Source organism: Lynx rufus, unplaced genomic scaffold, assembly GCF_022079265.1.
Source record: "Lynx rufus isolate CCGP_SWC_20201006 ecotype Redwood Valley unplaced genomic scaffold, mLynRuf1.p SCAF_1, whole genome shotgun sequence".
NCBI classification, from domain to species: Eukaryota; Metazoa; Chordata; class Mammalia; order Carnivora; family Felidae; genus Lynx; species Lynx rufus.
The window spans coordinates 73,800,715-73,818,711 of NW_025814823.1; the positions used below are offsets into that span (position 1 = coordinate 73,800,715).

General features: G+C 39.5%; 1 protein-coding gene across 1 annotated transcript in view; it reads left to right on the forward strand.

Annotated features, from left to right (window-relative positions):
- LOC124513577 (DNA excision repair protein ERCC-5-like) overlaps window positions 1-17,997 on the forward strand; it is a 78,398-nt gene that overhangs the window by 21,772 nt on the left and 38,629 nt on the right. Inside the window, exons 4-8 of the mRNA XM_047081713.1 lie at window positions 2,316-2,411; window positions 3,661-3,765; window positions 3,980-4,074; window positions 15,288-15,420; window positions 16,784-16,870. Coding sequence (XP_046937669.1) covers window positions 2,316-2,411; window positions 3,661-3,765; window positions 3,980-4,074; window positions 15,288-15,420; window positions 16,784-16,870 — 516 coding nt within the window. The remainder of the gene's footprint in view (window positions 1-2,315; window positions 2,412-3,660; window positions 3,766-3,979; window positions 4,075-15,287; window positions 15,421-16,783; window positions 16,871-17,997) is intronic.

Consider the following 17,997-nt stretch of genomic DNA (forward strand, 5'->3'; position numbering starts at 1 on the left):
GTTAATGTTTATTTATTTTTGAGATAGAGACAGAGTATGAGTGGCAGGGGGAGGCGGGTGGGCAGAGTGGGAGGGAGACACAGAATCTGAAACAGGCTGCAGGCTCTGAGCTGTCAGCACAGAGCCTGATGCGGGGCTCGAACCCATGGGCCGTGAGATCATGACCTGAGCCGAAGTCGGACGCTCAACCAACTGAGCCACCCAGGTGCCCCTATTTATTTATTTTCAGAGAGAGAGAGAGAGAGAGAGAGAGAGAGAGAGAAGAGACAGAGAGCACGTGCTTGCAAGTGGGTGAGGGGCAGAGAGAAAGGGAGAGAGAATCCCAAGCAGGCTCCATGCTTTCAGTGCAGAGCCCAATGTGGGGCTCAGTCTCACAAACCATGAGATAATGACCTGAGCCGAAATCAAGAGTTGGATGCTTAACTGCCTGAGCTACCCAGGCGCCCCATGGACTTCAGTGTATCTTTTTTAGGTGGGTGCAGTTCAATCCATAACAATCCCTGTATTATGTGACTATATAATAACCGTATAGTTTAGTAACCATAATTATCTTTTGTATCTTAAGCCTGTAGATACAAGGGTCATTGTTGACTTATGTATGTGCATTATGCATATTATATGCACATATACAAATAAACATACACCTGCAATTTTTCTTTTTGTAATTAATTTTTAAAATATTTTTATTTATTTCGAGACAGAGAGAGAGCGAGCATATGCGCCCTTGAGCATATGCACAAGCATGGGGAGGGGCAGAGAGAGAGGGAGAGAGTCCCAGGCAGGCCCCTCACTCAGCTCAGAGCCCAAGGAGGAGCGCAGTCTCACAACCGTGAGATCATGACCTGAGCCGAAATCAAGAGTCAGATGCTTAAACAACTGAGCCACCCAGCTCCCCTCTTTTTGTAATTAATTGTAAGGTAATACTAAAACTGTGTTTAGTGATGATAAATCCTGTTTCTCCTTTTTGTTTTGTCTACTATTAGCACCTTCAATAGAAAGCAGTTGGGAGAGGCGCCTGGCTGGCTTAGTCAGTAGAACCTGTGACTCTTGATCTCAGGGTTGTGGGTTTGAGCTTCAAGGGTATAGAGATTACTTAAAAAAAAAAAAAAAAAAAAAAAGAAAGCAGTTAGGGAAATAATTTGAAACCCAATACTATTTTTTTAAAATTTTTTTAATGCTTATTTATTTTTGAGAGACACAGAGACAGAGCATGACCAGGGAGGGCGAGAGAGAGAGAGAGGGAGACACAGAATCTGAAGCAGGCTCCAGGCTCTAAACTCTCAACACAGAGCTTGATGCAGGGCTCAAACCCACAAGCTGTGAGACCATGACCTGAGCTGAAGTCAAACACTTAGTCGACTGAGCCACCAGGCGCCCCACTATTTCTTTCTTTTTTTTTTTTTTTTTTTTTTTTTAAATTGAATAGTCTGCTTCTTTTCTCCTCTGTTCATGTTAGCTGTGGTCACTTCTCTTGACACATGACTGTTTGGAAAATTGTCTGGATTAGTCAGTGCAATGAAATTGTGCTATGGAAGGATTTTGTGCTACATTTTAAAATTCTCTGTGGTATGGGGTGCCTGGCTGGCTTAGTCGGTTAAGCATTGGACTTTGGCTCAGGTCATGATCTCATGGCTCGTGAGTTCAAACCCCGCATCTGCTCTCTGCTGTCAGTGTGGAGTCTGCTTCTGATCCTCTGCCTTCGTCTCTCTGTGCCTCTCCCCAGCTCGTGCTCTCTCTTTCTCAAAATAAATAAATAAATAAATAAATAAATAAATAAATAAATAAAATAAATAAAATTAAAAAATTAAATTCTAAAAAGAAAAAAATTCTCTGTGACAATGGAGCTGCTGGTTTTAGTTGGACACAGTGGGTGATAAAGGGATGTTTTGTAGTCTGAGTGGAAAAATCTCTGAAAAGTTGATACATGGGGACAATGCTTTGTTTCATTTCTTCAGTATTTTTGAAGTTGCAAATAATCATGTATGCAGCTCAACTAGTAACTTATGCTGAAATTTTAGTAGTTGGTATCTGCATTTATATATCATTATTTTTTTCCATTGGTTTGGAGAACATCTACTTTAATTAGTGGTTAAACTTAGCTAACTTTATTAAACTGGATGGTTTATTGTTGCTGTGCATGCATTTCTGATACGTTTAATAAATACAAAAATATTTTAAGGGAGTAAAGATTTTACTTTGGCTTTAATGAGAGAAGTTTTCATTATGTTAACACATTTAGTTGCCATGAGTGTTATATTTCTATATGCATATTTTGTATTCATTCAAGTGAAGAAAGCAACGTTTTGTTTTCTCAGGTACTGCATAAGCCGACCGCAATATAAGACTTCTTGTGGCATCTCCTCATTAATTTCTTGTTGGAATTTCTTGTACAGCACAATAGGAGCTGGAAAGTAAGTATGTTAATTTAGTGGTATCCCTAAACTCCAAATTCCAAAGTTACTTTGTATTGCTTTTTCTGTCATTGAAGATTTCTTTTTAAATATTTTATTTCTTTTATTTTTATTATTTTTAGAGTGGGGCGGGGGGCAGAGGGAGAGAGAGAGAGAGATTGAGAGAGAGAGAGAGAGAGAGAGAGAGAGAGAGAGAGAGAGAGAGAGAATCTTAAGCAGGCACCACGCAGGGCTTGATCCCATGACCCTGAGATCATGACCTGAGCCAGACACTCAACCAACTGAGCTACCCAGGCGCTCCTGTAATTGGACATTTTTAAAAATAGATTTTTCATAAATCGAGAAATAAATTGCTATTTTTTATAAGCCTTTAGCTGAAAATAATAAGTATGCATTATTGGGGCACCTGGGTGGTTCAGTCGGTTGAACATCCAACTTCAGCTCAGGTCAGGATCTCGCAGTTTGTGAGTTCGAGCCCCACGTCAGGCTCTGTGCTGTCAGCTCAGAGCCTGGAGCCTGTTTCAGATGTGTCTCCCTCTCTCTGCCCCTTCCCACTCATGCTCTGTCTCTCTCTGTCTCTCAAAAATGAATAAACGTTAAAAAAATTAAGAAAAAGTAAGTATGCATTATTGTGACAAAATAAACATTAAAAATACAGTTGACCCTTAAACAATGCAGGGGTTAGGGCAGTCTAAAATCCACATATTATTTTTGACTCCCCCAAAACTTTACTACTAACAGTCTACCGTTGACCAGAAACCTTACCAATAAACAGTAGATGAACACATATTTTGTATGTAGTATTTTGCATGTATTATATGCTGTATTTTTACAATAAAGTAAGCTAGAGAACAAAAATGTTGATAAGAAATTCATTAAGAAAGAGAAAATACATTTATAGTTCTGCACTGAATTTATAAAGAAAAAATCTGTGTGTAAGTGCACAGTTCAAACCCACGTCGTTCAAAGGTCACCTGTATTAGTAAAATTGTTTACAAATCAGATGCAGGACAGTTGTTGGGATGAGCACTGGGTGTTACACATAGGGATGAATCCCTGGAACCTACTCCTGAAATCATTGTTGCACTCTATGCTAACTCAGGTGTAAATTAAAAAAAAAAAAAAAAGAAAACAAAAAAATAACAACAACAAAACAAAAACCAAATCAGATGGACATATGAATGTTGAGACAGGTTATCATTTGCATGCGATTGGAACTGCAAAATGAAAGGCAATGTTTCTTTTCTAGTCTGCCACCTGTTACCCAAGAAGAAGCTTTACATATTTTGGGCTTTCAACCTCCATTTGAAGATATTAGGTTCGGCCCTTTCACTGGAAATACAACACTTATGAGGTATGAAGTCCTCACTTACAGACAATACCTTATTTCTAGTTCTGTGAAATAGCAGTGCTGTAGAAGTGGATTGTGGACCAGGTTTCCAGCTGCTGGGCCCCAACTGCTAGTGGATATGCCAAATTTGGGTGCTGCCCGAATTTCTCTGGAATGGCATTGATGTTATCTGTGCTATGGAAATATTGCTATGAGCACATTTTCTTGTCATTTGCAGATGGTTTAGACAAATTAATGACCACTTTCACGTAAAAGGATGCTCGTACGTTCTATATAAGCCTCATGGGAAGAATAAAACAGCCGGAGAAACTGGTAGGTAAACACATGGAAGATTTTTACACATACACACACACACACACACACACACACACACACACACACACACACACACTTTAGGATCCATCACAAAGATTGGCTGATTTTTGATTAATGGGGCGTTCTGTAAACCCTGAACACGGTCTTTACTTCTATATGTCTTTATCCAAGGGGGAAATTGTAACAGAAATCTGTAGGGTGCTTTCCCATATACCGGTGAATATTTTTAATTGTCCTCCTCTTTGCATGTAGAACTTTTAGAGTTTTGAAACATGTCCTAAACACTGTTTCAACACATTATTTGTATTATTTGGGCCTGTGGGGTGTGTGTGTGTGTGTGTGTGTGTGTGTGTGTGTGCGCGCGCGCATGCTGGTAAAACTCTTTCAGGAAGAAACATGGAATTTGTAGCTCCTCTTCCTAAAAAGGAATGCCAAGATTGTGGAATATTTGATGTTAGGCCTACATAATAACATCTAATAACAGGACAATGGACTTTGAAAGTGACAAAGTTCCATGATAGAATAGTCTTGGCTATCACAGAGAGTAATTGATTTTTTTTTTTAACGTTTTATTTATTTTTGAGACAGAGAGAGACAGAGCATGACCGGGGGAGGGGCAGAGAGAGAGGGAGACACAGAATCGGAAACAGGCTCCAGGCTCTGAGCCATCAGCCCAGAGCCCGACGCGGGGCTCGAACTCACGGACCGCGAGATCGTGACCTGAGCTGAAGTCAGATGCTTAACCGACTGAGCCACCCAGGCGCCCCAAGAGTAATTGATTTTAAGGATTGTTTAGTTATATGCTAGTTATATTTGACAGATTAACAAGAGAAAGCCAGTTTATGAATGTTTACAGCGCAACTTGAGGTGGGAGAAACCTCACTGAAAAGTAACTCAGCGTGGTGGCTTAGGACAGCTTACTTACCCTCTGCAACAAAGAACAATTACCTTTGTAAAGAAGTGACAGGACAAAGGGAAGCCGTTTTCAGTGTCCCAGGACAGCAGACTGTGGGAGGGTTACATTTTTGAGAAGGCACTAATGGAGTAAGATTTGCTTGCAGATTCCTCTGGTGCCATCTCTGGGCTAAGAGTCTGTCTCCAGTAAAAGAAAAATTTACATCCTGCCTTTAGGTTGGGAGGGGGCGGGTTGAGAGAGCTTTTCCTGCATTGTGGCTTCTTAATTGCCTTCAGCTCAAAATAATTTTATGTCAAAGAGGCATATTTTGGGTGACATATTCTGGTTTCCTTCCCTCTCCATCCTGGGCAACCCCAGGCTTACTTCCTGCATCCTTCCTGCAGCCATTGAAGTACCTTAAATTTTATGGGGCTTAGCAGAAACCCTCAGGACAAAAGCCTTCTTAAGATCTATTTTTATCTCTTTTTTAATCTCTGGAAGTGCATCAGTTACGTATTTTAACGATCTTTTCAGTATTTTAACCAGTGTTTTTGTAATGTCATTGGCAGGGTGATGTAGGGTATATGTATCACAGGGAAGATAAAATGATGTATCAGTTTAAAAACTTTGTATTTTATATATTTGTGTTTATTTTCACATTTATGTATGTTTAGTTGTATGAAACAGTCCTAAACTCAGAATTCTTTAGACCACAATATACCATGGATATTATCATATTTCTGTGATTAATTTGTGTATTTTGATCAACATCTGTTCTTTAAAACCAGATTTATTCATCGATATGCATATAGTAATTAAACCAAGCACTGTTTAACCAGGAGTAGTACTGGTTATGGATATATAGAGAGTTTTCCATATCATTTAGATTATTGGCTTAATTTTGAACTTGAAAAAAAATGTTTATTTTTGAGAGACAGAGAGAGCACGAGCTGGGAAGGGGCAGAGAGAACAGGACAGAGGATCCAAGGCAGGCTCTGTCCTGATAGCAGAGAGCCCAATGTGGGGCTCGAACTCATGAACCATGAGATCAAGACCTGAGCCAAAGTCAGATGCTTAACTGACTGAGCCACATCAGCACTGACAAGTAAGGAACATCTTTGGTAACCCTGGTGTTCCCTAATGTACTTTTTACTAATATTTAGTAATTTCTCCCTGTTAGCCAGATGACACATTTCCTAAGAATGTATATATTTTTTGTTCTAGGAAAGAGACACCTTATACCTTATCTCTTCAAGTTAAAGGAAAATAATATTAATTATGTTGGTTCTAGATTTTACCCTTGCCAGGTCTGTACTTTAGTTTATGGTGTTGATAGCTTATAATATCAGCCTGTAAAACAAGATGTTTATCATGGCCATGATCATATGGTATATCACATTGACCACTGTCACCTTGCCCATATGGTGTAAACTTTAGAGGGTAATTTCATTTAAATGAAGGGCATTTTTGATACATTTTACTATATATTATTATTTCTTAGTTTTTAAGCATTGACTTTATAGTAGTAAAACCATCTTTTAGTGGGAATTTAGTTGTGCTAGGCACTTTACTGATTTACTTGCTTTAATTCCATATCAGTCCTGCACAGATGTATCATTTCCCCCTTTACTGATGAGGAAACTGAGATGTGGAGAAAGTTCAATAAACTGAACAGGGTTACACAGTAGTGAGTGATATTTTTAGGTGTCAGATCAGGTCTCCTGGTTGCAGATCTCAAACCTAACCACTTGCTTCGTGGGTCCTAGCGTTGGCTGCTTTTAACGGTCCTTGCACATTTTAGAGCTATTATATGGCTAGTATTTTTTATAATTAACATATCTCATTTTCACCAACAAAATTATATACCAATAGAAATGTTACTGAACATTTTTTCTCCCAAATGCTCTATTTCTCCTTAGCACAGGGGGTTTGTTTGATTTTTAGATTGTTACATTTTTTTCTTTTTAAGAAAAGTATCTGTCAGGGGCACCTGGGTGGCTCAGTCGATTAAGCATCCAACTTCAGCTCAGGTCAGTGATCTCAGGGTTCACCAGTTTGAGCTTTGTGTCTGCATCAGGCTCTCTGCTGTCAGCAGGAGCCTGCCTCGATCCTCTGTCCTCCTCTCTCTCTACCCTCCCCCGCTTGAGTGCTTGCTCTCTCTCTCTCTCCCTTAAAAATAAATAAATTTTTTTTAAGTTTATTTATTTATTTAGAGAGAGACAGAGAAAGCACGAGCAGGGAAGGGGCAGAGAGAGAGGGAGAGAGGGAGAATCCCAAGCAGGCCCCGTGTGGTCAGTGCGCAGAGCCCGATGTGGGGCTCAAACTCATGCAACTGTGAGACCGTGACCTGAGCCAAAATCAAGAGTCAAGTGCTTAACCAACTAAGCTGCCCAAGGTGCCCCGAAAAAATAATTTTTTTTTTTTTTTTAAAAAGCATCTGCCATGATGACTGTAATTGACATCAGTGTTACTGGAGTGTCATTGTCATCAAATAAGTGGGTTTGGGACGTTTGACTTTTTGTGAAAGAAAATGGATAATTTGGCCCTAAGACCTTTCTTTACGTTTATTTTCGCAAAATAAGTAGAATCGTTTTCTGGCCCAAAAGATTTGAACAGTCATTTTCTCGTTATTACAAAGTATAATAATGATTCTATTCATTAAGCAGTAATTACTGATGTAAGCCAGCACCTCTTCTGTGGAACTCTGACTCTTCTCTGGGGACTGCACATGTGTGACATGTGGCCTTTTGCGACATGCATGCTCAATCCATAGAGTAGATATTAGTAGAGCTTAGTTTTTTTAAGTATGACAACAAACAGAAGTAAATGTTCTAGTATTTTGTTTCTGTGCCCCAAGAGGTCTTGTGTAACCACTTGGATGTGTCCGCACTGTGAATCATTAACCTAGAGCAGCGATTGGCAGATCTTTTCTATAAATAAAGGAATAATTGATGGAGAGGATGTCACACATATGTGTCTGAGACAATGGAAAAATACCATAACACAGTTCTCAGGGTGGTGTCTCAAGACTGCATTATGAGGAGGGGCCCGGGAGACACCAGCCTGAGTCTCAGGATTTCTTTTCTTGCTTATTGCCTATGGATCAGAAGAGGATTTCATCAGAGAAGTTTGTAGATTTTTGTTGTATGAATATCAGCAAGCATCTAGATAGAGAGGCAGGTTCTATGCAGAGAAAGGTCAATACAATTAAAGTAAATCAAGGGAATAATGAAGACTCAGAGGAATTATAATATGAAAGAAATGTGATATCAGAAAGAATATGATATCAAAGAAAATCTGAGTATAGCAGAAACGTCAGTTATGTAAATTTAATCAAATTCCCAAATTAAGAAACGTCGTTATTTATTAATGGAATGTAAGAAAATACTAATAGGGCCCCGGAGACAGTTGGTTTAGGAACCACTCTTCTGGAATTTTAAGCAATTTTTGTCCAAATGTCCTGTCCACCTTTAAGATTTTATGCCATACTTTTCTTAGAAACTCTCATTTGCAGATTTTTGAGGGTTTGTATTTTATTTATTTTATTTCTTGGGTTCTTTATGACTTTTTTAATTTAATGATTTGATGTGTAGATTAACCAGCACCCCTAATAATCTAGGCTGTGTGGCACTGGGCTCTACAGACATTTTTACCCGTATGTTTAAACTTCCTCCAACGTACACGAAGTCTTTTTCACTGAGGAGTGTTATAAACTACTTATTCACCTATTCCCCTGACCCAACCCCCTTTTCTTGGCATGGGGAGTAGGATTGCTGCCATTTCTTCAAATGAATTTTAATAATATATTTTCAGGGTTTTATTTCTTTTTTTTTTTTTTTAATTTTTTTCCACGTTTTTATTTATTTTTGGGACAGAGAGAGACAGAGCATGAACGGGGGAGGGGCAGAGAGAGAGGGAAACACAGAATCGGAAACAGGCTCCAGGCTCTGAGCCATCAGCCCAGAGCCCGACGCGGGGCTCGAACTCACGGACCGCGAGATCGTGACCTGGCTGAAATCGGACGCTTAACCGACTGCGCCACCCAGGCGCCCCTTCACGGTTTTATTTCTATTTTCATGTTCCCTATCACGATACTCGACTCCTATTTCTTTTTCTTTTTTTAATTTTTTATTAAAATTTTTTTAATGTTTATTCATTTTGAGAGAGAGAGAGAGAGAGAGAGAAAGGGCAAGCAAGGGAGGGGCAGAGAGAGAGGGAGAGAGAGAATCCCAAGCAGGCTCCACACTGTCAGTGCAGAGCCCATTGTGGGGCTCGATCCCATGAACTGTGGTATCATGACCTGAGCCAATATCAAGAATTGACGCTTAACTGACTGAGCCACCGAGGCACCCCTCTTTTCCTTTTTTTAAAATAAAGTTTATTTATTTATTTTGAGAGAGAGAAAGGTAGAGAGAGAGAGAATCCTAAGCAGGCTCTATGCTAACATTGCAGGACTCATCTCACAAACCATGAGATCATGACCTGAGCTGAAATCAAGAGTTGGATGCTCAACTGACTGAGCCACCCGGGTGCCTCCCTGACTATTTCTTTTTCTGTGTGTATTTCCTGAAGGATAATTGATCCGCTTCCTACCATGGAATTTTCTGGTCTTCCTTCTCAACAATGTTATCCTGCACAAACCCTGCTATATTGCTGAAGCTTTCCCTGCCACTTAAGGTGCCACTTCTTAATTGCTATAGGACTGATTATTTGCATTTGTCATTGGCCATTTGGCATATGCAGCCTTACGTTTCATCTTTTTAACGTGTCTGTCCAGCTCCTTGACCGCAAGGACTGCCTTCGGTAGCCCTTTGAGTCCATATGTGGTGCCCTGTGACCTCGCTCATGCTGCCCTAGAACTTCTGATTGTAGTCGGAGGGGCGATATCTGTGTCAAGCAGAAGACCTTTCTGTTCTCCCTCTTTGTGGAAGAAAAAGTTCTAAAATTGGCTTTTCTCATTTGTCTCAGTGGACTGAGTAGTCTCATTTGTTCAGTAGTGAATACCATTGTCACCGGTTGCTGTTCACTTGAAAAATACTTTGAAATGTATATTCTCTTTTTAAGTTATCCTGTAATGACTGTTAGGCCTGCTTTTCTGGGTTCTAGGTTTCTTCGACTTTGTAACTCCCCAGTGTTTGCTGACCTGCTCATTTCCAGCGGTCCCTCAGTCAGTGGAAACTGAGCTCACTCATGGACTAAAAACAAAATACAGGGATTTTGATACAATTAGCAGATTTAACTGTTGATATGAAGGGAAGTATTTTTTTTTCAGAGATGTAATCACTCATAATAAAACTCTGAGTAAGTTGTCAGCAACTAGTTCAAACTAGTGGTTCAGTTTTAGCATTATATTACTATTATTATTATTCAGATACCTTAAAACTCTTGGTTCGCTTAGCTACCAACATTGATGCCTGGCAAATCTCGATTCATCTTATTTTGTAAGTTTATTTTGAGAGAGAGAGCACGCAGAGGGGAAGGGAAGAGAGAGAGAGAGAGAGAGAGAGAGAGAGAGAGAGAGAGAGAGAGAGAGAGACTGAGAATCCCAAGCAGGCCCTGAGCTGTCAGTTCAGAGCCTGATATGGGGCTTGAACTCACAAACTGTGAGATCATGACCTGAGCCAAAATCTAGAGACAGACGCTTAATCGACTGAGCCACCCAGGCGCCCCTTGATTAATTTTTAAAAATCAGCTAGCTTAGCAGTTATACTAATGTTCATGTATACCATCTTTATTCTGGTATGTGTCATAACTCATTAATTTTGCGTAACAGAGAATAGCTACCTCTGCCCTATCCCGATATTACTCACAGATACTCTCACTGTGGCCACTACTATGAGCTTACTACAGAACCTTAGCACATCTCGGCTGGATGATGCATTAATATTCTGCTCTCCTCATCCACTGGTTTCTCCAATTCTTATTAGACACTGTGGCAGGTAGATCTTTTCAAAGAGTAGTGCTAATAGATCCTTCTATTTTAGGAGCTCTCTAGTGCTTGCTTAAAGCATAAAATTGTTAGCATCACTCAAAGCCAATGCAGACTGGCCTTTCACTGCTGTTCTACATGAACCAGTTGTATTTATCTATTTATTTATTATTTTTTAAATGTTTTAAATGTTTGTTTCTGAGAGAGAGAAAGACAGAGACAGAGACACAGCCTGAGCAGGGGAGGTGCAGAGAGAGGGAGACACAGAATCTGAAGCAGGCTCCAGGCTCTGAGCTGTCAGCACAGAGCTGGATGCAGGGCTTGAAGCCACAAGCTGTGAGATTAGGACCTGAGCTGAAGTCGGATGCTTAACTGACTGAGCCACCCAAGTGCCCCTGAACCAGTTGTATTTAAAAGATGTCAAGGGAGGAAGAGTCTTGTAGGATGATATTATGTGGTGGGTTAAAGAATCTGGTTCTTGTTTTTATTTATTTTTTAAGGAATGGAGGATTTTTTTAAATGTTTCTTTATTTGAGAGAGTGCGAGAGAGAACATGCACCTGTGCACATAAGCGGGGGAAGGGGAAAGGGGGGAGGGGGACAGAGGATCCAAAGCAGGCTCTGTGCTGATGGCAGAGAGCCTGAATTGGGACTCAAACTCACAAACCGTGAGATCATGACCTGAGCTGAAGTTGGACGCTTAACCGACTGAGCCACCCAGGCACCCCCTGGTTCTTGTCTTTGAACGTGTAAAATACATTCTGATGTATTCTTCTAGACTTCTCTACAGTTTTCCTATAGATGATCAATCAACCTGTATAGAACAAATTCACACTAAAGAAACGAAAAAAACCCAGACTGTTTATATATTAACTTACAGTGAGAGATATAATAAACCAAGGCACCGGAATTCTCTTGTCTGCAGCTCAGGAAATCTCCTCACCGTTCAGCTGGCCAGCTGATTCTCCTAGTTCTTTTCTTCTTCTGTGTGCCATACAGATCATGGTCCTGCACTTGGAAGTGATTGCTTTGTTACTTAAGTGTCAGATTTTTTTAGAAATTCTCTGGTCTAGGCTGAACATCGTTCTGAATTTAGTTTCCATCAGTAATACATTGATATGTCTTCTCCTGACTGGAAGTTACGTCTTCAGATGACTACCTCAATGTAGTAAATACTGCATTTACTGTCTTTTTATTTCAGAGGGTGACATTTTTCTGACCTTGTCCTGAAATTCTTGGGGTGCTGTACGGTAGGCCTTGCTACGCTATCACACCCTAGATTCTAAAGTAGACGACTTGCTGTTCCCTAATTACATCCCTCCCCTGTAATGACTTTGTTTTTTCCTCATGCCCGTTCCTCTGTCCGGATTGCTGAAATCCTACCACTTGGTGAAGTTCTGTCTTGAATGTTCCCTTTCTTGATTCTTCAAACCTGATGTGCTCTTCCTCCTTTGAATTACAACCCTTTTCTGTGGCTCTGTCTTATCCCACTCTATATTAAGGTTACTTGTTTTATCTTCCCTCTGAGGGCAGCTTCAGGTGCTGTGTATCACTTGCCTTTTGTTTGCCTGCGGTTCCTGGTATACTTAGTAGGTGCACAGAAATTGCTTACTGAATTGAATTAAATGAAATTTTCCTTTAACTCTAGGCCAGTTCTCAGAATGCCAACATCAGCATCACCTGTGCAACTTGTTAGACATACTAATTCTTGGTCCCCGCTCCAGACCTGCTGGCTCAGACACTCTGGGGTTGGGTACCAGCCATCAAGTGTTTAACAAGTCCTGTGTGTCAAGCTTGAGAACTATTGCTGTGGTCTTTCTAAAGAGGCATTATCCAACCTCTTTTTCAAGAGCTGGGTCTTCCATTGATAGGAAATATGGTGATTTTCAGATTGTGCTCAGGTGAGCCATGGGAATTCTATGGTGGTGCCTTGGTACAGGGTCGGGGGAGAACTTGGGATCTAGATTCCCTACCTCCTTTTTGGCCACAGCAACTTGCTTTTGGCTTTTTTTATGCACTAGTATGCCATGTCAACGTTCCTTGCACCAGGGTTCCATATGGAAAAAAGTCTGAAAATTACTGATCTAAATTAGAGGTCATCAAACTACAGTCCTTTTTGTAAATAAAGTTTGATTGGACACAGCCATATCCATTTGCTTACACATTGCCTATGGCTGTTTCCATGCTACAATGGCAGAGTTGAGTAGTATGAGTAGTGCTCATGACCCACAAACCTCAAATATTTACTCTCTGGCCCTTTAAGAAAAAGCTTGCTAATCCCTGCTCTAAATCAATCAGAACCTTGCGGTAAGGAGCAGAAACATCCCTGGCTAGCACTAAGCCAATAACCATTATGCTACAGAAGAAAAATCACCTCATGTCTTCTAGAAAATGAGGACATGGTCAAAGAGTGTTTACAGTGGACAAAAAGATGTGAAGGTTAATGAGGGCAAATTTTCTTAGTTATCTCATTTGCTTCTGAAATCCTGAATATATTCTAGGAAATTAGACTCATTACTATTCACAGGTGTTTTGTGTTACATTCGACTTAAAGAAGGATAATGTGAAATACTTAAAGATAGCCATTAAGAAGCTAAAATAAAAATTCTTTTCATTAAAACTTTTAGTCATTTCGGAAAATTTTTTATGGGGCATTTTCACAATTTTAAGAAAGGTTTGAAGATTTTTTTCTAAACCAACTATGTGTGTCACCATCTTTTGTAATTATTGAATCTGTTAGGAGACTAAATGCATACATTTATGTTTGCTCACTATCCTAGAACCCATCTGTAATGAAGGAAGTGACATACTGACCCTCTTCTGACTTTTAGTTCTGATGGTTCTTCATTTAGAGCTGCCCTTGGGTGTCAGTTTTTAAATTGTCAGGGGAGGTCAACCAAAATCTGCAGAAAGATTTATCATTTGTCATTATGAAATGGAGATTTTAGTGGAAAAGATCACCTTGCCATACAGGTACGTTCTGGTGCTTCTGGCCATGAAGTAAAATCTATGGGAAAGACCTATATGAAGCCTTGGAGAAAGAATTTAAGCCAGAAATGTTATTGTCTCCATGGAGCCCACAAATCTCGTGTATCTACAGGGGTAGGGTGGGGTCCTGCCTTCTTAGCTGTGCTACAGCTATTGACCTGCTGTTTTTAGTGGTCTCCAACCATCTCAGTGGCCAGAAAGTCAATTAGAGAAACCACAAATTGCAAGCTTTCATCTACTTCACCTATTTTTAGGCTTTCCAGTTTTAATGGGCTATTTGTTCATGAATAATTTAGTTTCTTCCGGGAGATGCATGTTAATGAGACCTCAGTCAATGGCTTTAAATATTGAGTGCTGGTAAAAACTTATTGCTTATGATACTACTTTTGAAATTACTTCACAACTAATATAGCTGTGGGAAATATAAAAGAAGGAGTCTGTGGTATGATCAGCCTGTCCGAGAGATGTTCTTATCTCATTACTTGGCTTGAGAAACCTGTCCCTCCTGTCTGGGTAACTTTTGTAGAAACATTAAAGTGTGTATTAGCGGGGAAAGTCTGCATTTTTGGAGTCTGTGTACTATCTACCCATCAACATCAGTGCTCTTCAAACTGGGGACGTATACATTGCTGGGGCTGTGTGAGATGACCACTGTGGAATGAGAAGAACATAATACAATGTCATTATTAAAAAAAAAATTTTTTTTAAGTTTGTTCATCTTTGAAAGAGACAGAGAGAGCAGGCGAGCGTGAGTGGGGGAGGGGCAGAGAGAGAGGGAGACATAGTATCCAAAGCAGACTCCAGGCTCTGAGCTGTCTGCACAGAGCCTGATTGGGGGGGGGTTGAACCCATAAACCGTGAGATCATGACCTGAGCTGAAGTCGGACACGTAACTGACTGAGCCACCCAGGCACCCCTATATTGTCAGTATTTTAATTTAATTTCAAATTCCTACCTTTTGTATGTCTTCTATAAAGTACTATTAGTACCATAGTATCTATAAACAAAAATGCTTCTCATGGGCATGTTGATTCAGAAATTTCCCGTGACAGATGTGCACAACCAGAAAAGTTGAGACCATTGTTGTACACACTAGGTGTTAGGTTTTATGTGGTAATTAAATTCTGTAGACAAGTAGGTGTTATTAGAAGATTTTGGTAAGCAAGGACATATTTCAGGTCTTAAGTTTCCTATTCAGTTTATCTGAATTTCAGTCAAAAGAGTAAAACTGAAACTACATTTATTCATATTTTTGTGTATCTATAAAGCTTCTCCTTTTCCCCCAGCAATGTCAGTGTCTTCCAAGTCATGTCTTCCCTTCAGTCCTTAGCTAGTCATTTGCGTAAAGCGTCCACAGTGCTTTATGGTTCCTCAGTTTGTTTGCTTTTGTTTTGTGTAGCTTCTGGGGCCTTGTCGAAGTTAACTCATGGATTGAAAGATGAATCACTGGCTTATATCTATCATTGCCAAAATCATTATTTTTGTCCAATTGGCTTCGAAGCAACTCCTGTTAAAGCTAATAAAGCTTTCAGGTAAGGATTTCCATATTTTATGTGGATAACTTACTGAGAGAAGCATTTCCATATTTTATGTGGGTAACTCACCAAAAAAAGAAAGCATTTAGGAAATATTTAGTCACTCAGAAATTGGAAGCCTTGATTATTTCTTTCATTTGCATCAAGTTAGACTATGCTCTAAATATTTAGCTAGTTCTTTTGCAGAATTGCATTTGGTTAATTGGGCTTTTACATTATCCACTTAGATGCTGTTGTTCAGACTCGTGCAATGAAAGACATCTGAAAAACCACTTTTACCTTTATTACAAAATGATTGCAAAGGACTTCACGTATTATGTCACTGTGTTTTCATCCATTGTTCACGTGGAAAATGAGTTAGGGGATCTTGTGTCAAAAAGTTGTCCCAACTGAGCACATTAAGAAGCATCTTCTTTCCTCCTAGTGAAAAATGTGGAATTTATCAGTGTTTTCCTGGGTGGGTAGCATCGGTCATTGAGGAGGAGGAGAGGGCAGCCCTCTTCTTTTGGTGAAGGCTGAAGGTCAGCCAGGGAGAACATGGCTTCCTCATCTGGGGATAGGATGGGTTCTTTGAGGCTGGAGGCCATGCAAGCATGAGTCCCTCTCAAGGCACTGTGGGGTTGGGGGATGCTGGGGCAGTATCCTGAGATCTGGGAGAACCAGGAAGCTGGACATTATAGTTTTGTGAATGAGGAACAAGAGGGAAAGTACTTGATCTCTCCGACTCCTAAAATGTTTTATTCATCTCTCTGGAGGTGAGGTATATTGTTTCTTCTATGGTTTCATCCTGAGGCTTCACCTTACTCCAGACATCTATCAAACATAAAACATGAAAAAGTAGGTAGTCCAACTTTGTACCCATTAGGGGAGAGTTCCACACCTCTGCCTGTACCTAAGCATCACCTGAGATGCCTTTACAACTGTGCAAATCCCTCTAGATCTACTTGAATTTCCCGGAGTGGGATTTAGGCATCTGACTTTAGGGTTTCATTTTTAGGATGCCTTTTGAAAACTTCTAAATGCACAGTGAAAGGAGAGGAGTAGCTGAAGAATGCTTGTAGGATGCTAGGATTTTTTTCCCTTTTTTTTAGATTCTAAGAGGTGGTATATTTCATTTTTTTTCTTTTTTTTTTTATCCCTAGATTTTATAATTGAGATCAAGACCTAAGTTTTATTTATGCTTTCTCTTTAATGGTCTTAAGAAGTTTGTTCAAGCTTAAACTCCAATTATCTATTCTAGTATTAATGAATGTCATCTTTGAATAACTTTAGTATATTTTTTATTAACATAGTGGAAGCAATATTTTCAAGGGAGTGAATGACCTTTATTAAGCCTACTTTTAATCTGTTTTATATTTAGCAGGGGTCCCTTCTCACCACAAGAAGTAGAGTATTGGATCTTAATTGGAGAATCAAGTAGAAAACATCCTGCTATTCACTGTAAAAAGTATGTTAACTTCCCTTATTCTCTTTAATTTAGGTAAGATTTACATATAGTGAAATGCACAGATCTTAATTGTATAATTAGGTGGAGTTTGATAAATGAATACACCTGTGTAATCATCACTGCAATCAAGATATGGAACATTTTCATTGTATTGAGAGTACCCTCATTCTCCTTTCCTGTCAGTCCCCATAGACAGCCTCTGCTCTGTCATGATGGGTTGCTTTGCATGTTCTTGAAATTCATGTAAATGGAGTCATAAAATATTCTTTCTTATCTGGCTTCTATCATTTAAGTAACCTTGTGAGATTCATCTACTTTGTCATGCATATCATGATTTTTTTTTTTTTTTTTTTACTGCTGAGTGGTATTAACTAGTGTAAGTTTACCACGATTTTTTATCCATTTTTCTGTTGATGACCATTTGGATTATTTTGAGTTTGGTCTTATGTGGGTAAAGCTATTAGGAACGCTAATGTTTATATTGTTAGAAAATTTCTAGGTAACAGCTTCACTGAGATAAAATTCACATACCATAAGGTTCACCCTTTTATAAATGTATACAATTCAGTGGATTTTCGTATATTCAGAGTTGAGCATCAACCACCATGATCTAATTCTAGGAACTAAAACCCCATACCCATTAGCAGTCACTCCCCAGCCCCCTCCCCTCACTCCCTGGCAACACTGATCTACTTTCTATCTCGGTGCATTTGCCTGATATGGACATTTCCTATAAATGGAATCATACAATATGTGGACTTTCGTATCTTTTTTCACTTAGAGTAAAGTTTTCAGTGTTCATCTGTGTTGTGGCATAGACCAGAACTTCATTCCTTGATATGGCCAAATAATTTTCTGCTGTATGGATCTGCCACATTTTATTGTGCAAGTTTTTGGAGGACATGTTTATATGTTTTCTTCCTCTTGGATAGGTATCTAGGATTGGGGTTGCTGATTATAGGATAGCTGTGTATTTAAGAAGCTGGGAGAAAGTTCTCCAGTGGGGTTATGCCATTTTATACTCCTACAGGCAATGTATGGAGAACCCAGCTTTTCTTCATATCTTCTCCAATATTTGATATTGTTATTTTGTTTTTTTTTTTACTTATTTTTTTTTATTTTCCTGG